General features: G+C 38.6%; 1 protein-coding gene across 1 annotated transcript in view; it reads right to left on the bottom strand.

Moving 5' to 3' along the window:
* The window catches only part of LOC122799843, a 118,660-nt gene extending 101,739 nt beyond the window's left edge, over positions 1 to 16,921 (bottom strand). The window contains exon 1 of the mRNA XM_044069173.1: positions 16,857 to 16,921. Coding sequence (XP_043925108.1) covers positions 16,857 to 16,881 — 25 coding nt within the window. The 5' untranslated portion in view covers positions 16,882 to 16,921. The remainder of the gene's footprint in view (positions 1 to 16,856) is intronic.
* Between the last annotated feature and the right edge of the window lie 7,060 nt (positions 16,922 to 23,981).

Below are 23,981 nucleotides of genomic sequence, written 5' to 3'. Positions count from 1 at the left end.
AGGTGGCTTGTTTTTTGAGTTTGTTCTGAGCTTATTTCTGGTTGGCACAGCTGTCTCTATACACCTATTAACAAGACTGTATGGCGTTGCTATGAATAATTCCACATAGACAACTGTGTTCTCAGGGTTTGCGGGTGGACTTGACATTTCTCTTGGTTATCACTTAATAAAACAAAGTTTGTCTTGGAACAGATCTTAACTGCTACAGGGTTAGCTGGAGTCACAAGTTTTATTTTAATTTCAAAGGAGGCAGTTTTATGGTCCAATTTTACCAAAGAGGACTTTACTGTACGGGGGATACAATATTCTGCCATGTTTGTGAGGACTAGACCCAGTATGTTTGTTCCCCTAATGGGTGTCTGTACTATATGATCCAGGGTATATTTGTTTACAAAGTCGAGAAATCTGTGGGCCTGCATGTTTGGGGTCATATATGGTTCCCAATTAATAGTGGAGTAGTTAACGCTGCCATGAATATAGTATTGGGTTAAATGACAAGTGTCTCTAGTGTGCCTGAGTATGAGTTATGGATCTTCTGAGTCTAGAGGGGACCTATAACTTGCAAGCATATGCTATAGGACATTGCTTATAATAATTTGGACATGGAGAAGATCAAGTGCATCATCCTGTCTGACTAGCCTTGAGTTGAGCTCGTTGTTGATGTTGCTGTTGACTGAGACGCTTCTGCCTTTAGTCCCTGCATGTTTGGTAGCTGGCATAAATGTGCAGAACTCATTGTAGCCCTGCAATGCCAGGGTGATCTTCACAGCTTTAAACCACATCGTAGTAACTGCCCAGATGTCTATATTTTCCAAAGTGATAAGAGCTTGGCGGGTGTGGAGTTTCTTGCCTAGACTCCTATCACCGAGCAGTAACATCTTTAGATTACTTTTGGTTGGTCTTGCAATGTCAGGAGATTTGTCAGTTTGATGTTAATTAAAAAAGGCATTATGGGGGGGGGGATGTTTTAACAAAAGTTTGAAAGCCTGGGGGGACAGGTGCAGACCAATCTTGGCAAAGCATGCTGACAAATATTGCACCACCTTGGAATGACAACAAAAAGTAAGCCAATTATTAAAGTCAATCATCTTCTGTTTATATTGTGGCATCATCCTCAGTGAAGGTAGAATGCTGCTCAATGCTAGGCTCATACCAGCCTGAGACACACAATCTTTCTTCATATAGTCCAGGGATATTTATTTATTTATTTTATTTATTGAATTTGTTTACCGGGAAAGTCCACTGGGCCTAAAAGAGCTCATTTTCAGTGGAGGCCCGGGGAGAAAAGCTCCAACGAGATACAGAAAAAATATAAAAACATTAATTAGTACAGAAGCAGAAACAGTGTTACAGATAGTAAATATAGTAACATATACAGAAAATATACATACAATCAGGAATCTAGTTTGTTTGATTACAGTAACATATACAGAAGATATACATTAAAGCAGAATTCATTGAATACAATCAGAGTGGTATAAACAGAGATCAGCATTATTGTACCAGTATCAAGTGAAGATAAAAATAAATATGGAGAAAGTATCATCAGTCACTAGTAGCAAAAGACATAGGAGTTTAGTAATCATATAAGGAAAGTGAAGAGGTTAGGTTATAGAGCAGGAACATAGCCAGGAAGAGTTGAGATGATTTTTCAGTATTTGTTTGAAGGTGGTGGTGCTGCTTGTGTTTCTTATAGAAGGTGGAAGTGAGTTCCATAGTTTGGCGATGGTGAAGGAATAGAGTTGGCCAGCAGGTAAGGTGGGCTTATCTACTTTTAGAAGTAGATGATTTTCAGATCTTAGATGCCTGCTGGAATGGTATTTGGCAAGTAGAGTTGAGAGAGCAGGACAGTGTGTGTGTGTCTGTAGATTATTTTGTGCACAGTAGCTAGTTGGGTGAATGAGAGATGGTGGGGGAGTTCCAGCCATCCTAATTGTTTCAGTGACTTACAGTGGTGGGATTAGAATTTGGCCTTGGTGGTAAATTTTGCTATTCTGTTGTAACACATAGCAAGTTTGGATTTTGTAGAATTTCGGATATTAGTAAGGAGAGGGGCACCATAAAGGAGAGAGGGTAATAAAAAGGTAGTTGCAAGGGTTTGTCTAGCATAGAGGCTAAGAAAGTGTTGGTGCCTGTAGAGCATACCAAGCTTTTGGTGTGTTTTTTTTATGTTGTTGTTTATGTGTAGGTCAAAGTTAAGGTTTTCATCTATAATAATGCCTAGTAATTTAGTGTGTGGGACAACTTCTATAGTGGTATTGTCTTGGGCTTGTATAGTGAAGAGTTTTTTATCAAATGGAGTGGTTTTCCTAGGAGTAAAAATTACTAGTTTAGTTTTTTTTTTAATTTAGGGCAAGATGATTGTTAAGCATCTGAGATTCAGTAGATGTGAGGGCATTCTGGGTAATTTGCTGGAGTTCAGAGCTGGAATTTGCAGTGCATATTATTGTAGAGTCATCAGCATACTGGATTACTGAGCATTGTGGGACAGTGGTGTGAAAGTTGTTAATAAAGATGCTAAATAAGAGAAGACCAAGTATGGAGCCTTGGGGTATCCCTGTGGAAGTATTGAGGAAGGGAGAGTAAGACTGTTGCCATTTGGTGGATTGCTGCCTATAGGAGAGATAGCTGTTCAACCATTGTAGGGTAGGGGGAGAAATGTGGAGGGTGGATAGTTTAGAGAGTAGGATAGTGTGGGAAATGGTATCAAAAGCTTTGGAGAGGTCAAGGAAAAGTGAAGCAATTATTTTACCAAAATCCCGTGCCCGGTTAACTGTATCAAGGAAGGATAGGAGGGTGGTAGTGGTGCTGTGTCCTGGTTTGAAACCATGCTGAGTGGGTGATAAAAGTTTATTTTCATGCAGGTGGTTGAGGAGTTGGGCGTGGATACATTTTTCCAGTATTTTAGAGAGGAGTGAGAGAATTGCTATGGGCCGAAAGTTTGTGGTGTCTGTGTTGGTGCCACCTTTGTGTAAGGGGAGAATGAATGCTTTTTTCCAGATGTCTGGGACAAGGGATTCTTTAATTGATCTGTTAATGAGTATGCTAATGGGATAAGCTATAGAGTTTGCTGCTAGCTGCAGGAAGTGTGGGGGTAGATTGTCAGGGGCCAGAGTACAGGGTTTTAGCTTAAGTAAACATTTTTTATTGTGCTGGTGGATATGGGGGAGAATTTTAGCTTAGGGTTAAGGGTAGACTTGTTTTCTGAGATGATTTGGTCACTAGCTGTCTTGGTGGTGGTACTGTTAACTGTAGGAAAGGTGACGGTTAGGTTAGCTATGGTGTCAATGAAATAGGAATTGAAGAGGGTGGCAAGTTCAGTGGGAGTTTTTTGTGTTAGGCCATTTACACCCACATGTTCCAATGACCAGAGTCCCTATGTGATGTTGTGGATCCTGGCCTGTGATGGACAACTGACTGTGCCTTTCTGTTTGCTCAGTCTGGTGACTGGGACATCAGTGTGTGTCAATGGAGTTTCCTATGACTAAAATATTGGGTTGTGTGGTGGTCTGCCTTATGATCTTTGAAGGTGAGGCTCCATGAGATGTGGCTGTATGTGTTGTGGTGGGGTTGTTTTGGTGGAGTTCTTTAGGGGCTGCTGAGGATATTTGTTTTAGGTACAATGTCTGGGAGGACTTTGGGGTTTACAGAGATTACTTTTAAGTGCCTTAGCATACGTGGGTCTAGTGTGTGATTCATACTGGGTGTGCTGGGTGCAGTATGTGCATTTCTGACAACCTGGTTGGTATTATTATGAATGCCTGTATTTCAGAGCTTTGCCTCTAAGGACATTATGTAAGCATATCTCTCACATACCTTAACAGTTTCTTTGAGAATCAGTTGGCTGTCAGTAAACATAAGGCAATTGCTATATTACTTCAGGATGCCCATGTCCTGCAAGTGGGCTACAGAGATAAGATGAAAGTTCATATCCATGGTTACTGGCCTTTTGTAAGTGATCAGCAGGTTTTTGCGGAAGAGAGTGGAATTGGGAATATCGTCTTCAAAGCATGTGGTTCTGTGCTTGTCCCTGAGCAAACTAGCTGCTCTTTGTGCAACTGAGTAATAGGGAAGTTTGAAGGGTAGTTTTATAGGGAAAATATCACAGATATAAGGATAGCATGATCATATACATTTCAATGTGAGTATTAACCAACATATTTTGTTTCATTTATTTATTTTCTTATGTTTTCCCTCTCCTTGATACTTCTTAAATACATGTTTTTATCTGTGGTATGATTATTGTATATTTTAGCAGTAATCCATAATTAGGAGTGGGTAAATACTCTGATATACACATTCAAGAGTAGATTATTGCTATTATGCAATGAGATTATTTAGAAAATAATTTGCTTACCTTTTCTAAATAATGACATTGTGTAAATGGACTTTAACATTCTTCTGTGCTTCTTCCTTGTAGATTCTGAAGCATGTATTGTAGGTCCCTATCAGTTTGTTGAATCACTATTTAGCAAATGCCTTTTTGTCAAACAACTATTCAGTGAAAACAATAATTGTCGAATTAACTTTTCTGCAAAAACTTTCCTAGGGCAAAACTATGGTTGTCCACCATTTGCAATTTGCTCTTTTCCCCACTGTAGTGCGATCTCGGAATTAGTATATTTAGTTAGTGAGAGTGCTAATTTTTTTTTTTTTTACAATAGTTAGGGCAGACTACCATCAGTTTGTAGGAAAGTTTTTGCTGAAAAGTTAGTTCAGAGATTATTGTTTTCACTGAATAGCTGTTTAATGAAGAGGAGTTCACTAAACAGTGATTCAACAAAGTTATATAGACCCATGTACTGCACATGCATTCAGTATATATGTGCTAATGCTTATACTTGCACTGTAAATGCATTTTGTAGCAGTATTCAGAAAACTTTTGAATAGGTCAACTGCTATCATAGGTTCATAGGGTAGTACGGGGATTACTGCCCTTGCAGACCATTTTAAGCCTACCCATTTACCCCATTTGAAAATGAAACCCTGCACCTTGATTCTGTAAGGCAAACACCTTAACCATTACACCATATAAGAACATCAGTATTTCTGAACTGGCTACTACTCCCGATATCTCCAGCCATCTGTTTTTTTAATTACCAGATTAATATCTAAGAGAAGACTACGGAACACTTACAAAATGTTTAAAGTTAAGTGGTTTCATTATTTATTCACAAGAATGAAAGTACTTAAGTGTAAAAGTTTTCCCAAGTGTTTCTGCAGTTTTCCCCTTCATTTGTCATTTTGTTATGCTTTTTTAGTACTGGGCATTTTATGAGTATGCCTGTAGAGTCTTTCACTGCACAGACTTTGGTATTGAGATAACATTCATACAGCTTGCTTTACAAAAAGAGAAAACTCATATGTGTGATCTTGTAGTTCAACAATCATGATGAAAGTATCCTTGCACAGCTACCAAACTCTCTTCTGTGGGAAACGCTGAATTTGCAATAAGCATGCGTATTGGGTTATCCAAACAATGTGCACATTTTCGAATAGTAAAAATCTTTGATTGCATACTGATGAATATGCATTTGTCCGGTACCATTACCAATTTATGATTTCTTATTTTGGAACTATGGCTTATATTTTAGCACTGTTTGATAATGTTGGGCCTGATTCCAAAAAGGTTGCTCTCAGTGTAAGTGACCACTTACACTGAGACCAGGTTGAGAGCAGATCTTTTGGAATCGGACCCCCATGTAAGCCTTTTTACAGACAGACCTTACACTGAAGTAGGTCACTTGGATCGAGGACAACTCTTCTGGAATCTAGCCTATTGTCTTTATTTTGACACAATTTTCTTGGAAAAGGCAAATGTTGCCAGAATTAGCATCATTGTGTAGTTGTTGTGGCCTGATAAGGAGTAGCAGTGCTTGTTACCTTTTCAATTTATTATAAACCGGGGCAGCTGATATATTTTGCACAACTGTCACTTTATGTTATTTTAATAAGGGAATTCCTTTTTTTACCACTTTCCCACATAGAATGGTTTTGATTTACATCATGAGTGTACCATGAGAAGCTGCTGATTTCAATGCTAGAGGAGCAGTAGTGTTCCCAATTCACTAATTGGCTGACACAGTGACTTTAATTGAATTTGTGTTCACTACTCTTAACAAAACAGAGACAAATTGCAGTGTAATATGAAATGCAACAAACACATTCTGTAGTATTCTTACTGTAATCTGCATCAAGACAAAACAAACAAGCACAGCACAGAACCGGCGTGAAACAGCAAAGTAATGTGTTTAGTAATGAACATATAAAATATGTTGGAAACCATGTTGTTCTAGTTGCAAGAATGTGTTTAACAGAATAATTTATTTTAAGGCATATTTGACAATTATGAGTGAAATTACTAGCACACTAATTGATTGTACTCTTGTGTTTTGACTATTTCTTTCTGTTTAAAAAAAAATAACTGCTTTACATCTTCATCTCTGGAAAAAAACTGAAGCCAGTATTTATAATTAGTACAAGATGTGTGACTTTGTATAAAATGTTATATTTTGTGACATATTCAGCACAGTTTATGGTTGTGTTGGATCAAAGTGGCTAGCAAATTACAAAAGGCTTGGAGATACTGAGTGCTGAAAAAGGATGAAATGTTAAGTAAATGCCTATTTATTCCTATGGTAAAATTTTTGTTTTAATAAACTGCTCATGATCTAATACAATGGTGGTTTCAAAAAAGATCCTCAGTTTTCTGAGTGCAGAAACAGTTAGCGTCAGCTGCACAATGCTTTCAGCAGCGATGCTTCAATATAATCCCAACAGCCTCTAGCAACTCATTGCAATGACTATTGTGAGGTCTACAAATTTACAACTGATGTTCATTGCTTTTATTTTGTGATGACTACAGTGGTCTCTCAGCATAACTACACTGCCGTGTAACTTAGACATCAAAGTTGTTTTACTTTCAGTAACTGTGAGCCTGTACAAATTCACACTTATTAATAAAGCATGTTTCCTTTATTAGTCAATCTGTGTACAGAGTTAAACATTGTGTCTCCATAGACAGTCTTGTTTTAGTCACAGACAAAACCAACTTTCAACATCCTTAAATGCCATACAGTAAAGCAGATTTTAGTAGCCTTAGAAAAACTTTGAATTTGCCAACTGCTATCATAGGTTCATAGGGTAGTATGGGGATTACTACCCTTGCAGACCATTTTAAACCTAGCCATTTATCCCATTTGAGAATGAAACCCTGCACCTTGTTTCTGTAAGGCAAACACCTTAACCATTACACCATATAAGAACATGAATAGCCAACTAGAAGAATCATATCCCACAGGTGTTAGCTGTGAATGTACTAAGTGAGACAATGCATGACAAGTAACCTAGTTTGCATTTCAGTTGTACTATATCAGTAATAATGCCATATGAATATGCTGTTTACATTGTAAAAAATGTTACTTTGTGTTATGTTGCTTGGCATATAGCATCACCTGTAGTGTTAGGATGGCAGTGTACAATCTGTTCCTTTTTTAGACCAAGGTTATAACAGACTTATCTGAATTAAATGGTGCACTGCTTTGGACTACCTGAGCTTTATCATTCAATCCATGGATCAATACTTACAAAATGCCCTTAAAATATTAACATTGAAGCCAAAATTGGTAGACAGCATTAATTATGGTCTTATCCTTTATCTCATCCCTGTTTGTATTAATGGATTATAATACTAGTGGTTTAATAAGTGTCTTATTGGTTAGTACATTTTTAACTGGGAAATGTTTAAGATTATTCCCATTTAAGGCAAACAAACAAATGTGGTTTATGAAACAATAAATATAATTTAAAATGATTAAATAGATAAGTATACATTTAAAACCATCAGGAAAGTAAATCCAAAAGAATATGTGGATTTATTCACAGTCCTAAAACAAGTGTGAGGAGGATCATAGACTGAAAACAGCACTGCTTAAGGTGCCCTTAGTCTGCCATTGCAAAGCACATTATCATCACACCAGGTTGGTAGGTGTAATGTCTGACCCATGCACTGATCATCTCTTGATTATTTTAATGTGCAAAAAAAATCCACAAAAGTCCCAGCTAGAACTATTCCATCTTGTGGATAAAAGGCAGTTCTCTGCAGCAACCTTCAGAGAGTAGCCATTAAATGATAAATATGCCCCACCTATCAGAGTGTAAACACTAGATGAGACCTTAGTGAGCTTCAGGAATGAGGACATCCCACCAAAATGATTTAGCATCAAAAGTGATTCCTTTAAATGGGCCACTAATGAATACTCAAGCCTAGGCTTGATGTCACTGAAAGTACTTGTGAATGCAGATTCATTTCAACAATCAAGTAAGGGAAAAATGAAAGCTCATTCAGACACTAATTTTTTTCCTGATACTTGGTTTATCTTTTAAAGAGGCCCAAGTTGATTTTTTTCTAAAAAGCAGCAGGGGTATGGTAAAGAAGTAGTCCCAAATGGAATACCAATCAGTCAGTGGACATATGCATCCCACACACACACACACAGACACACACACACACACACACACACACACACACACACACACACACACACACACACACACACACACACACACACACACACACTCAGGCACGCATGCGCACATGCACGCACACACACGTGCACACACACAAACATACATACTGGCAGTTTTGATGATATTCAACTCATCTATTAGCACGTCTTTGGACTGTGGGAGGAAGTTAGTGACCCTAGTGAAAACCTATATGGGTGCACATATGCCTCAAACTGAACCAGACAGCCAAGAAACATGTGATTAGCAGTGATGTTAACTGCTGCTCACATGTGGTCTAAGGAGTTGCAGACAATATCAATGCTGAATATAAGGGATCTCAAAAAGTACTGTCCATCTTCCGAACCAAACATGTTCTCAAAATCTCTGATGACATGAGTCCTCCCATACTAAGGCATGTGAGCATGAAGCCTCTGCAAGTTACACAGCAGTGTTGCATACTGCATTAATTAACAGACACTATGCAATGTGCAGTCAGCAGTCTGAAGGAGGGTTATAATATAGGACATGTTCAGTCTGATATTTAGCTTGGCAGATGCCAGAGGTTTTGACTCAGTACATCTTTGGTTACTGATACTGTTAAGCACTGCTCATTAATAATCTGTTGCAGTGTGCTATGGACAGATACACATGGGCAGCAGCTTGGTATGAGTAGGTACATGTGGGCGAGTCAGCATTATTCAAAGCCAGAATGGTATTAACAGATGCATGCACAAAGTTCTATATTCAGTATGAGTTGATTAGGGAGAAAGTGAGCAGCCTGGTGGGGTATGCAGGAACATTATACTGACCTCCATTGTATGAAGTGACATGAGGACGCCTCAGCACTCAGGACAACATAGCATGGTGTAAGGAAATACATGTGTGAAGTCTAGCATAGTGTTAAAGGGTACACAGGATATTCAGCTTGATACAGAAGTATACATGAACCCCTACAATGCTATGAAGGAAGATATGAAAAGGCAACTGTGGTTTGAAATGGCAGATGTAATCAAGCATACTGTAAAAAAGAATACACAGTCTGACTTTGTTGTTCCAATAATGCCATTCTTAAAATACTAGCTGGGTTCAGGTTTAAAAATCAGAATTAAAAAGAGCTAAAATACATTTATCATCAAATCTTTTAGTATAGTGCAATACTCAATAATTAAAGAGGGTATCGTTTGGTTCTATTTATTTATTTCTGTTGTGATTAGGACAAAACTGTTTATTAGTTTCGGCCACATAATAGCAGAAAGTATTATTAAATGTAAAATCTAAGATTGTACTCAGACAGCAATAAGTATTCCTAAATAGGATCACAGGAAAATAGGAGGTTACTAGGCTATTGGCCTTATGGCCTTTACAAGCCTAGCCATATTATACTTTTGTTCCCTTATAAACCAAGATGTATAGTCTATATTTGCAATGCAGATCTATGATCAGCACCCACTGCCCCTGATCAAAAGGACTATACAGGTGACACCTCGAGGATAAATTTATGGTTTCCCATCCAGTTGTTAAAATTTCACTTAAATAGGGTCATTGAGGAGCTCTGTTTTACGTCAACTGGGAGTTTGTTCCAGAGGAGGGGCAATCTCTGGGAGACATATATCTGTCTGTCCAGAATGTCCTGTTCATAGGTTCATAGATTCATAGGTTAGTACTAGGCTATTGGCCCTAGGGCCTGTACAAGCCTAGCCATAACAATTCCCTGGCTATTTCTTCCCACACTATTTACTTCTCTGGACCCCTGTCTAGCAGGGCAACTGATGTGATCCCCAGGGTAAATTTCCTTTCTCCCATCCAATTGTCAAGGTTCCTTTTTAAGAGGGTCAAACAGGCGCTCTGCTTGACATGTATGGGCAGTCTATTCCAGAGTCTGGGGAGTCTCTGGGTCAGAAACCTATCCCTCCAGCATGTTTTGTTTATTGTGATGACAAGGTTTAGATCCCTAGAGCGTGTGGCTCTGAGGGATTGGGATTTCTTTAAGTATAGCATGTCCAACAGCTCTGGGTTTGACATGGCCTTGTATGTTAAGCAGAGATTGCTTCTGAGTAGACAATATGCGACAGAGTATAGCTGGAGTTTTTTAAGGCAGTCAGCATAGGGCATCTGCTTTAGGCCTGTGATTCTTTTAGTGAGGTATTTCTGTGGCCTTTCCAGTTGTTGCAGATGTCTTGAGAGGTACATACCAAATGGGGCATTGTATTCTATAATGGGTCTAATAAGGGATGAGTACAGTGGGACAATGACCTCATTTTTTCTGGATGAAAAGCCCTTAGTGATGAGGTGTGCCACACAGAAAGATTTCCTGACTGTTGTGGCGATGTGGTTATCGAAGGTGAGACCACTGTCCACCTGTGTCCCTAATTCTCTTATCACACTTTCAGTGTTTAGTGTACTGCCACCTATGTGGTAATTCATGGGTACATGTTTTTTCCCAAAGGGGATAACTATACATTTCTTGGCATTGAGCTTGAGCCCATGGTTCTGGCACCAAGAATCTGTTTCTGTAAGGCCCTTTTGTAGAGTATCCACATCATTTGGGGATTCAATAATGGCTCACAGTTTGCAGTCATCTGCAAACTTTGTTAGCCAGAGTCCTTTAGTGTTGGCCTGTACTTCAGAGAAGTAGATGCCAAACAAGAGCAGTCCCAGGACTGAACCCTGATGTACTCCACTTGTCACTTGTCTGGAGCTAGATTTAGTTTCAGCTACTTTTACAGTGTGGGTTCTGTCAGTAAGCCAGTTGGCAGCCCCTCGAGTGATGTAGGGATTAATGCACAGCTTAGTAAGTCTATCTATGATTCTAGAGTGGGGGATGGTGTCAAAGGCCTTGTTGAGGTCCAGATATGCTGTGTGGACTGCCTTACCCTTGTCCACGGCTCTGGAGACTGATTTGAAGAAGTCAATCAGGTTCAGGAGAAAGGATCGGCCCTTCACAAACCCAAACTGGGTGGGGTCCAGTGTTTGAAGGTTGCCAATGTCTTTGTTTATAAGTTCCTTGATAATACGCTCCATGGCCTTGCAGATCAGGCTCATCAGACTGATGGGGCAGTAGTTCCCAGGATCCAAGCTGGACCCCCCCCCCTTGTGGAGTGGGATAACTGTAGCTGTGCGCCACTCAGTGGGCATGAAGCCTGAGGTGAGGCTATGATTAAACATGAAACTTAGTTGAGGTGCCAGTTCATTTTGTAGTTCATGTAATACACAGCCTGGGATGTCATCTGGTCCCATGGATGCTGTATTCTAGCTAGGTTAAGGTCCCTAGAGTGAGTGAATCTTGTCCCATTTGATTTGCGGATGTGCAGTATTTCTATTAGGGCAAGGTCGAAGACTGCTCTGTAGGCCAGGCAAAAATTGCCTCTTAGCAATCTATACAATACAGAGTACAGTGACAGGGCCTTCAGTCTGTCCATGTAGGTCAGGTGTTGAATGCCATGGATTTTCTTGGTGAGAAACCTCTGAGGTCTCTCCTGCTGCTGCAGGTGTCTGATGAGGTAATAGAAAGGGAGCACTGTACTCTATTATTGGTCTGATGAGGGATGTGTACTGGGGAGTTATAATCTCCTTAGCTTTGGATACTATGCCAATCAGCAAGTCCAACAAACAAATTGAACAAATGAAATACTGAAAGGACGAACACGGCGGCATATACTAAAGGTCTGATGAAGCATTTTTATGTGAAAGCGCTTACCGTGGTATATGTATTAAATAATTTTAATTAGTATATGCTGCCGTGTTCGTCCTTTCAGTATTTTATTTGTTCAGTGGATGCTTTATATTTTTTATGCTGAACGGGCGTTTGTTCTGTGCTTCTTTGTCACTTTCGTTGGTTATTTGATTTATTCCAACAAACAAATTGTTTAATGGTTAGCGCTTTCGTCTGCCACTAATAAGCAAATTTCATCAGACAAGGAAAATAGGAAATTACATATTTAAAATAGTAAAAAATACATGACATCACTTCCCATCTTTGTTAAAAATACTAACACTTTTAAATATATGTATAACAAATATATATATATATATATATATATATATATATATATATATGTGTGTGTGTGTGTGTGAGAAAAAAGTTTAAATATTTATATGCATATGTAGCTATGTAAACCCATAGTTAAAAATTATATTTCTAAAGATTTAAGTTTTAAAAGACATTTCACATTACAGTTGTCATTTAATCCTGGGTAGCCAAAAGCATTCAAAACCAGCTGCCAGTTAAGTTCATTTTCTTCCAAAAGCTATGACCAAGGGCCATCCCAAATGTCTGTGAGAAGTTGTTCTATAACCACAAATGAAAAAGTGTGCCCTGGGTTGCTACTGACATATCTGGCTAAGGTGTTAGTAGGATTTTGTTTCCCTATATTTTATAAATGCATTGTTTTAGCTGTCTCTCCATCTTACCAACATAAAGACATTTGCATTTATCACACAAAACTAAGTATATCAGTCCTTTTGTTTCACAGTTGAACCTACTTGTTATGTTCAATTGATGTTTGTTGAGAGTTATTCTTTCACCAACTTTAATTGTTGAGTCTTTCGGCTTTTCCCGGTTAGGGGTCGCCACAGCGGAACTCTGGTCCGCTAACGATTGGTACTTGATTTTTACGTGCCGAGTTACCAGCCCTGATGCACAACCTTCAACAAAGATATGCCGATTTACGCATGTTTCCACGCAGAAGACGCTCTAGCTGAGAATCAAACCGGCAACTTTAATATACTTGCAAAAATGGCATCTGCCACATTTATACATCCCCAGACTTAATATATTTTTTATTAGGTCTTTCAAGTAAGGCTTTCAAGTTACAGCCTCTTTTAAAAGTTACCCATGGTCTTTCACCCAACTTTAGACAAATAGAAGCATCGGCCAGAATCAAGTCTCAGTTTTTCACAATAATCCCTTTTAAAGTGAGTGCATTGACAGAAAAAAGGGGTAATAAAAGTTGTATTTGAAGTCAACAGATACATTTACAGTGATTTCTTCAGCTGTTGGGAGACCTTGAACTACTACTAAAAAATTGGTTTAAAAACTTTAAAGAAGGGAAGGAGTCTTTAAACCAATTTTGGGTAGTAGTATAATATTAAGAAGAAGAGTCTGAACAATGCTTTTTACAGGCACCTCTCTACACAGCCTAGTCATACTGGATTTCTTTTTGGAATGTTGGAACAGGTCTGTGTGGATCCGGGGGGGGGGGGGTGGTGACTGGGAGAGCTGGCTCAATTGTAGGGAACCTGCTGGCAAGTTAAGCTGAATGCAACTAACCCCCCCAGGTCTGAATGACCATATTTCTATTAAGCCATATTTAATAAAGAAGGCAAGAAAATTTTAATATTGGTATATTTTGTACACCTACATCAACATTTACTAATGTTTTATGTTTTTTTAAGAGATTGTATTATTTTTACATAGAAAAATGTGAATTGCTTGTTCTTATTTAAGTATGTAGTGATTGAGTTTATACACCTTTAAGACATCTTGGCACCTTTTTTGAGAAACGGTATTTAAATGATTGTAATTGTGTACGTTTTATTCAGTTGATAAAGCCATGCATTGTGTCAGGGCAAAAGCACTTGTGTGGAATTTTACTGTAATAAATTAACTGTGAGCTGTTTTCTGGTGTGCCCGAACCGCGTTTTCTTTTATTGGTTACCATTTGCGTTTTTTTCTGCTGTTTTTGTGGTTTTAGTACTGGGACCAGAACCTACTGGGACCAGAACCAACCCCTACAGTTTTCTATAGCCATTTAACTATTTTCTGACATTAATCTTCTTACTGCGATCTTCTCTACTCAATAAAATGGCAGTCCAGTCCACCAGTCTTGGGGTCTGCCTCCCAGTTCATCCAGTTCTCCTCTCAGCCTCATTTTAAGGGATGTGTCTAGAAAGACTAAGTTAATGAGATAAACGAATGCTATGTAGAGAATAAAACAACTGATATAAATTAATTTGGATTTAGAAAGTAATTCATATCTCATGTTTTATTTTTTCTTGACTCATTTCATCAATGCCACTATTGAAATTCTAATTTGATTTTGCCCTGATTTAGACTATGAGAGAGTGGAAACAAGGAAACAAAGTCAAGCAAACTCTGTGCTTAAAGGTCATTCTAGGTGTATTACTAGATTAGAAATGCAAAGTTAAAGCTTGTGAAACTGTCTTTTATAATATAATGTCTTCTACACTCAGTTTCAACTTTATTCAGAAAGAATCAAACCAATTTCTAACTAAAAGAGTAAAAAAATGCAACATGACTGCTTAAAAAGTTATAAAACAGACTTCATTCCTATTGCACGTCATATGTAGTAAGATCTATTTTTAACATTATTCTTAATTTAAAGCTTAATGGGAAGCAAAATTTCTTCTGTGTGTTTATTCATAATTGAAATTATCTTGGGAAGACATTTACTTAGTATCGGTATTCAGAACTATCAGGATATCTGCCATCCAAACAAAACTGTTTATGGCGGAATTATTACTTATTAATGAGATTAATCCCATTTTTGTGGAGATCCAAGCTTACCACATACAGAGTGGTTAAGAACTGGGATGTCAGGTAAATAAAGTATTAATGTCTTAGATGACTTCACTAGACTTAAGATACTGACATATAAACCTACATAATAAGAAGTGATGTAAGATGTAATACTTCTGAGGACCTGACATCTAGGTTTATTAAACAAAAATCCTCCCTCCCAGTAAATCAACCATAACATGATATTATTGAAATATGGACAAACCAATCCAAATATAGGTATCAAAATAGTGCATACAAAAGAAAGTATGAATGTAAAATGTGAGTTGAAGGAGGAAAATTGGGACAGCCTAATACAGGATTTGTATAACTGGTGCCAGAGGCATGAACTCAATGACTTCTGTTTTAAAACTTTTAGCAAGTCCCTGATTAATAAAGTAAGGGAGCTGGCTAAGTTACACATGCCAAAAATATTTGTCAGTACAATAAAGGACAGAAGCGGTGAGAAATGGTGTAAGTACTGAAAAAGCACGAGTAACAAAAAATAAACAAATAAAATTTAAATTAAAAATCTTGATGACTATATATAATATGAGACCATTTATATACTGAATAAAACTTTGAAAATATATCAGTAAGAGCCTGTCTGCAAAGAGAAAGCATATTAGCCAGTAACATAAAGTGGGGGCAAAAACGTATGGATTAGGAATACAAAGAATACAAGTATGAGAAAAGACGCTGCAAGTGAATGTAATTTTATGTCAATGGCAATCCAGCCAGCAGCATAAAATGGACTGATGGCAGTGTGGATGAATTACAGGGTACCTGAAAACATTTAAACCACAGAGGCTTGACAAAATTAATAAACAGTTGAAAGAACTGAAATCAGAACTTGGTTACTATAATGTGCTTTATTTTCAGCAAAGGTATCACTGAAGATGACATGTGTTCAGTATGGAAAAAGCAATATAGTTGTAATTTAGAAGTGTAAGTACAGCAAAAAGTACCTAGTAGCTAAAGACCATTTAGCTTGTAGCAGTGGATACAGAGAACTAGAAAAGCTAGCAGCATTATAAGCCAACAACATTATGCTTACTGTAGGATATTAGGCCAACAAATAACATGGGCATAAAGAGAAGGCATGTCCACTGGGAGATGGTATTAAACATGATGTTTTATACATCACTATGTCCATTTTGTTTTTGTTTAGTATAGCAAGGGCATTGAGAATTGTATTATTAATCTACAGTGCTATGACAAATATAGAGAAAGTTCTCTTATTTTTGAAGCAAGACATGCAAACATATTTACGTATTTCTTGAGATCTTTATGTTTTTATTTATTGTAATTCTGCAGAGGATAGCAAGGCATGCAAATATATTTATTTATTTCTTATGTTCTTTCTGTTTTTACTTATTGTAACTCTGCAGAGGACTGTACTATGGACTCACCTGTTTTAATTGAAATACTTCAGATGATGACAGCAGTCTGAAAAGAAACTTTAGTTCTGTTTTGTATTCAAAATTCTGATACTGTTTTATGAGCAGGAGTTAAAGGTTTTGAGAAAACTTCAAAAATGTCATGAGCACAATATAGCATTTATTTTTATGTCATAAATCAGTCTTTACAGACTCCAATTACAATATTATTCATTTTCTACTTGAAAGGATATAATTCTATATCATCATAAAACGAAACCATTCGGTTACAGTATCATAATAAAACAAGCTGACATTAGGAAAAAAAGCTCATGATTTATACCTATATGCATGGGAGATTTTTTCAATAATTAAGCACAAAACCATGCAAACACATTCATATAAACAAAGCAGGGAATAGTTAAAGCTTAGTCATTGGTAAATGATCCTACCTGTCCATAAGAGCAGCTTTTCCATAGTAATTTCTGTATGCTGTCACTACAGTCTCACTGTGCTTTAATCTGTGGTTGGATACATCTGCCAGCTTGCTATCTTCACTCCTTTACCTCTGTATTTGTAAGTTCTCTGGTTTAATTGCCCCACCCTTTATAAACATGACGTCCTGTCTCGTCTCATGCTTAGCATGCTTTTCAACTTTGTGTTCTAAAACAAATATCACTGTCGCCACAATCTATACTGCAAAACATTATTCTTGACAATTTTTGTTGTTCTGTAGTAATGATTTTTGCAGGAGTGCTGTGTTGACTAAATTATTTTCTATAATAGTGTTTTTGGTAGCTGGCAAGGAAAATACTAAAATTTCTTAACTGCTTGCCATCAATCTGCTATGTGACTTTTGCCTTATTGTTGTACATGGTTTCAGATATGCAACATATTTTTTATGTTGCTTTACCAAATTAAAGCTAAAGCCAAGGAGGCTAAAGGCAACTTTTCATGCATGACATCATGTGTTTACTTGGTACATTTCATGAACCCATAAGATCTTTGCAGGGAAGACCCAAAAGTGGAAGAAAATTCCAAAAGATACAGATATCATTTTCAATACACACAAGTCTTTTCTCTCTTATATTTCACAGCTGACTCCTAGACTGACCCTGTATACAACTATCACTATCTACTGAGGTTATAAGGCAAAGGTAGAAAGAGAAGTAGGTTTCCAGATCTTCCTTCTACATCACACACACACTTGGCATTCACACCCATGTACAATTTATAGTTCCTGATCCACGTACTAAATGTCTTTGGAATGTGGGAAGAAATCAGACCACCTGGGGAAAACCCACAGGAAGACAAAAAAAAACATGCAGACTCCACACCATAGTTAAACTAGCTGTTAACCAAGCATTTACTGTATTTTCTGTCTGTGTGTGTAAAAAAAACTAAAAAAAAAACAAAAAAATACTTCTGCTTTCCTAACTTTCCTAGCTAGTTGTTCCAGTGATCAGATTTGCTGATCCCTGGGCTTTGTATTTGGTTCCTGTGTTCCTCCATTTTCTTGTGTGGCCAGAGGGAAGTTTCTTTACTCACCAGTGAGAGTGGGGAGTACTGAGCTGCCTGTTTGTCCTCAGAGGAGTGGTTAGAGACAGCAACTGGTAATTCATTGGCCATTTTGGGTCATTTCCTGTTTTTTCCAGCCCCCTGCTATAAAGCACGCTTTAGCGCGGAGTTGCCACAGGAGCACACAAGAGCAGCGGCGGTTAATCAAGGTTAAACTATTCAGGCTACCTAAAGTCCACTCTTCAAATTTTCCCTTAAAACAGCCTTCCCTGAACTGTACTGCTGATCTAACCAGTGTATTCTATATCTAAAAAGCTCAGCTCTACTTGATTCCTAAGTAGAATATTTTCTATCTGTAAAGCCTAGCACTTGCTCCTAATGTACTTTTTACTTGATATAGCACTTTTATTATACATAGTACCCCACCAGCCAAAAACCCCATTCGATCACCCACATCCCCCGGAGTCTTTTAAAGTCCTTGTCTATTCCTTCTAGCATGTCGAGGGATCATTTGCTAGTGTCCTCTCCTGCTCAGCTGGTGAATCTGGGAATATTGAGGCAATGTTACAATTGTCTCATGTACACGGACAACCCTCTCCTTCTCCCACAAAACACAAATACATGCAAGAGATGCAACTATATAGCCAAACTAGAGGCTGAGCTCTCTCAACATAGGACTGGTAAGACCAGACAGGAGGAGAAGGTAACCACACACACCACAAACCCAGTCTCACATAGTACTATCACAACTTCAAATCATACACATAAATACACAAAGACATATTTAGAGGCTCTGATCAAAAATCTACCAAAACAGCAGAGGCCACCAAAGCAGACACCCAAACAACTGCCACCTCAGGACAAAACACATGCAACACATAGACCACATAGTCAGTGTGCCAAACAGTCACAGCCCTTAAGGCCAAACACAATGCCAGACACACTCTTCATTGGTGACTCCATAGTCAGACACACTGACGTCCCGCTCACCAGACTGAACAAGGAAAAGGTCACAGTAAGCTGCCTGTCGGGCGCCAGAATCCGCCACATAACGCAAGCACTCAGGTCTCTCAACAGCAGGTACAAGTACGACTCTGTCATTGTCCACGCTGGTGTGAACGACCTGAGACGTACCTCCTTGGACTACATGAAAAGAGACATAGAGGAGCTCTCTGATTATGTAGCCCAGGCAGGTATGACCCTGACGTTGAGCAGTATCCTACCTTCACCAAGAATGATGCCACAATACAGAGACAAGATGATCAGCTTTAATAATTGGCTTAAACTCTGGTGTCAGTCAAAGGGGATCCGATGTCTGTCTGCCTGGGATGACATGCTGGACAAGCCACTCTGCTTCGCAAGGGACGGCTTGCACCTGTCACCCCTGGGCTTCCGGATATTGGCAAAGGCTCTTGCCACCCCCATAGTGCCTTTTTTAGGCAAGGCTCAAATTCTAAACCTACCACCCTAGAACACAAAAAAGGAAAAAAAACTAAGGGTAATGCTGCTCAATGCCAGAAGTCTCAACCTGAAGATGCACACACTCAAGGCCCTTCTCAGTATGGAGAACATCGATGTCTGTGCTGTGACTGAAACCTGGTTCAAGGCTCCCGAGAGCACCCCGGCACTATCAGGCTTTACCTCATATCATGCATTCCGGCCCCAAAATCCGGACAACACCAAGAAAGGAGGGGGGGTGTCTATATTCATCAAGAACACCCACACCTCAAGGTTGGTGGCAACGCACGATGCATCGGAGACCATCCAGGTGCAATTAACCATAGGCAAGACTGCTCTGCAATTTGTAGCATGTTACAGGCCACCCTCTCAATCTCAGGAACCTCACATAGCTTTCCTGAAAACACTGGAGGGGTAAATGTATCTCCAAACACCATCATACTAGGTGATTTCAACTACCCGAATATAGACTGGGATCACTACTCAAGCCCCAACACTCTAGCCCAAAGGTTCCTAGAGTTCATAAACTCAAATGCCATGGAACAACTAGTCACCATTTCCACAAGAGGAGATAACATACTAGATCTCATCATCACGAACATGGGGTCACAATGTTCAACACCAGAAGTATACCCTTCACTGGTGAGATCAGACCATAAACTAATCTCACTGGAAGTCCACATCCCGCCCCCACCTGAGATAAAAAAGACCACAGTGAAGAACTTCTCAAAAGCCAACTTCACACTTCTAAAGGCTAGTGTGGTCTCTTTTATGGCCCCCGAGACTGCGGAAACCATTACTCAAGCTGCTGAATCACTTACAAATGCCTTCTACCAGCACCTACAGGACTGCATGGATCAGGCAATCCCAAACAAAACAAAGACCCTTTGTACCAAAGGCAGTTTGGTGGACCCCAGCCATAAACAAGCTCTACAACAAAAGGAGGAAGCTACTACAAGATAGAGCAAAATCCTTAAAAGGGAAAACACCCTTGATCATTATAAGTAAAAAATTAAGATCTCTCATAAAATCATCCAAGGCAAATTTTGAGAGAAAAGTCACTAAGGACTCAAAGGACAATCATAAGCCCTTCTTTAGCTATGTTAGAAACCTGGGAGGAAACTCCCAGATATGCTCAGAATTAGTTCAAAATGATGTAAAAATTACTGAACCTACAGACATTGCCAACATACTGGCTGACAGGTTCAGTGCAAACTTCTCCCCCCTCCCCCCCAAAAGGTGAGATATCTATACCAGAGAATTATAGCCCCCCAAACATCTCAAACGCTCAGGTGAGAACTGCTCTCTCCAAGGCAAAAAACACAGCATCCATGGGACCAGATGGTGTCCCCGGATGTGTGCACCATGAACTCAATGAGGAATTAAACCCGCAGTTAGGGCAGCTGTTTAATCTTAGCCTCACCTCAGGATACGTGCCTAAGGAGTGGCATACGGCAACTGTGGTCCCACTTCACAAAGGAGGTGCCTCCACCGACTCGGGAAATTACCGTCCCATCAGCTTAACAAGCTTGATCTGCAAAGCTATGGAGAGGATCATAATGGAACTCATAAATAAAGACATAGGAGACTTGCAGACTTTGGATCCGACCCAGTTTGGCTTTGTCAAGGGCAGATCATGCCTTCTAAACCTGGTGGACTTTTTCAAAACAGTCACCAAGGCCATTGATGAGGGAAAGGCAGTCCACACAGCCTACCTCGACCTGGCAAAGGCTTTCAACACAATACCCCACTCAGGTATCATTGAAAAACTCATCAGCTTAAATGTAAACCCATACGTCACAAGATGGGTTGCAAACTGGCTAAGTGACAGAACCCACAGGGTCAGAGTTGCTGGCGCCATGTCAGACTCAAAGCCTGTCACAAGTGGTGTCCCACAGGGCTCAGTCCTGGGCCCTCTCCTGTTCGGCATCTACTTTTCAGAAGTACAAGCAAACACAGGAGGATTATGACTGACAAAATTTGCAGATGACTGCAAACTGGGCGCCATAGTTGAGAACACATCTGACACAGATATCCTTCAGAAGGGTCTTATAGAAACGGAAAACTGGTGTCAGAACCATGGCCTAAAGTTAAACGCCAAAAAATGCATAGTGATACCCTTCGGGAAAAACAAGGTTACCCCTAGCTACCATATAGGCGGCAACCCACTAAGCACAGAAGAGGTTATCAGGGATCTGGGTACCCAGGTTGACAGAAACCTTTCATTTGATACTCACGTTGCCAAAGTAGTTAGAAAGACCTTCTACATTGCCCAATTGATCATGAAGGGATTCACATCTAGATCAAGGGAAGTCATCGTCCCCCTGTACTCATCACTTATCAGGCCAATGATTGAGTACAATGCCCCATTCGGAATGTATCTGACACGACACCTGCAGCAACTGGAAAGGCCCCAAAAGTTCCTCACCAAAAGGATAAAGGGTCTCAAAAATATGTCCTATGCTGCCCGACTGAAGGAACTTCAGCTCTACTCAGTCGCTTACCGTCTGCTCAGAGGTGACCTGTGCCTGACATACAAGGCCATGTCCAACCCAGAATTGATGAACATGCTTCACCTCAAAAAATCTAGATCCCTCAGAACTACAAGGGTGGGAGACTTAAACCTTGGCACGGTTATTAATAGGACATGCTGGAGGGACAGATTCATCACCCAGAGACTCCCTATGCTGTGGAACAAAATCCCAGTACATGTGAGGCAGAGCACCTCGCTGGCTTTGTTCAAGAGAAATCTTGACCAATGGATGGGAGATCGCAGATATACCCCAGGGATTATCTCAGTGTCACTGCTTGACAGAAGCACAGCAAAATAATGGGCATAGTATCCTCCAAACTAAAGGGGTGGTGAAAGCCACAAAACTCTGGGCTAGGCTTATAAATGCCCTTGGGCAGATAGCCTAGTATGAACCTATGAACCTATGAACCTATGAGAATTATACAGGAGAACCCCTTTGTATGAGGTGGCAATGCTATCCATTGTGCCACTGTAAAATCCACTCAAGGCCTAGGTAGACATAAACAAATTACTTAACATTTATTTTCTGAAGGTTAGGAGACAGATGTACAAATCATACATACCCACAATATGATGCAGCATTAAGAATATTCATCACAGTGACTGCTACACAACATATTATTACCATATTATATTTACATGTTATTCCCATCCTTTGGATGAGGTGTTACACCAAGGCACCAGCTGCCTGCGTTGCTAGTATTTCAACGTTTTTACTCTTTTACATTTCGAAAAGAAATATCCCTAGTTTCTTCTTCTTAACAATGTAAACATATTCTATTACATTTCTTCTTATATGGCATATTTCCTTTTACTGGCAATTTATCTACTACCAAATTTTACAAAATGTCTTGACATTCTACTTTCTAATTACACCATTTGCTTCTTGTTTTTATAGCTTTAATTGTTTTCATTTGTTAGATTTTTCAATGCCTATGTATAGCAATGTTTTATCCTTACATTCTTATACCATATTTTCTATAACATCACTGTTTATTTTCCATAAAAATATTTTTTGCTTGGTAACATTTTATTTCTTCATTTATACACTTTTTCCTCTTTTTAACCATACCCCAAAATGTAACCTACTTATATTTATATATTTTACTAGTAGTCTCTCACATTTTTCATTTATCTACTTTAACACTTTGTACAAATTTAACGAAGCAGCATATATCACCTCCTTCTTCTTTATTTACATTCAAAACTCACTTTTTACTGAGTTTAATCTAGAGCCTCAATTAAATGAAAAAAATATCTGCAATGATTCATTTTCAAATACTGTTGGCATTATAAATATACTTGCTAAGTATGATATTTCCCATCAGTACTGACTTTATGAAATAAGCATTTTTTCTAAATAATAATTTATATGTTCACCAGAAAAGTCAGGGTTATTTTACTTCTTCTGTTGTTTTTCCCATTGAATTCTACTTATATATTTATTCCCAAATGTTATACCTATCACATAAATTTTCTATTTACCCTGACCTTTATTATATCATCTAAACCTTTACTTTTCTCTTTATTTAAAGCCATCTCTATCATCTGTAGATACTCATTTGTGCAAATTATTCCTTCTTATATCCAAATTTATTTTTTATTTTGCAATTATTATAATGTCATCTGCATATGTTAACAGAACTCAACTTCTTAACCATTCCGTTGTTATATACCTGCCTCCTTCATTTTGTGAACTACTTCACGTACTATCACATTCATAAAAAATGCAAAGACTATACAACTCATTGGATATCCCTGTCTTTCATCACTCATCATATGTACTTCTTGGCATAACCAGCCATTGACAAGTATATTTACTTTATTATTACTATACCCTGACATGTATAATTTTCTAACTTTTTTTCGCTTGTATTATATTTTTTCATCACCCATAAGATTTCATGTCCAATTGTGTAAAATGCTTTATCAAGGTCTGCTATCATGATTTTTGCTTCTACGTTTCTATTCATAATATCATCCACAATTTCTCTATCGTTAATACTTCTTGACAACCCTTTCCCTTTATACTGTGTATTCTATATTATTTTCCATTTTAGTTTCAAAT

The sequence above is a fragment of the Protopterus annectens genome, chromosome 4.part0 (genome assembly GCF_019279795.1).
Source record: "Protopterus annectens isolate FY-2018-M chromosome 4.part0, PAN1.0, whole genome shotgun sequence".
NCBI classification, from domain to species: domain Eukaryota; kingdom Metazoa; phylum Chordata; order Ceratodontiformes; family Protopteridae; genus Protopterus; species Protopterus annectens.
The sequence above is the reverse complement of the archived record's forward strand: the minus strand, read 5'-3'. Positions and strand labels throughout refer to the sequence as shown.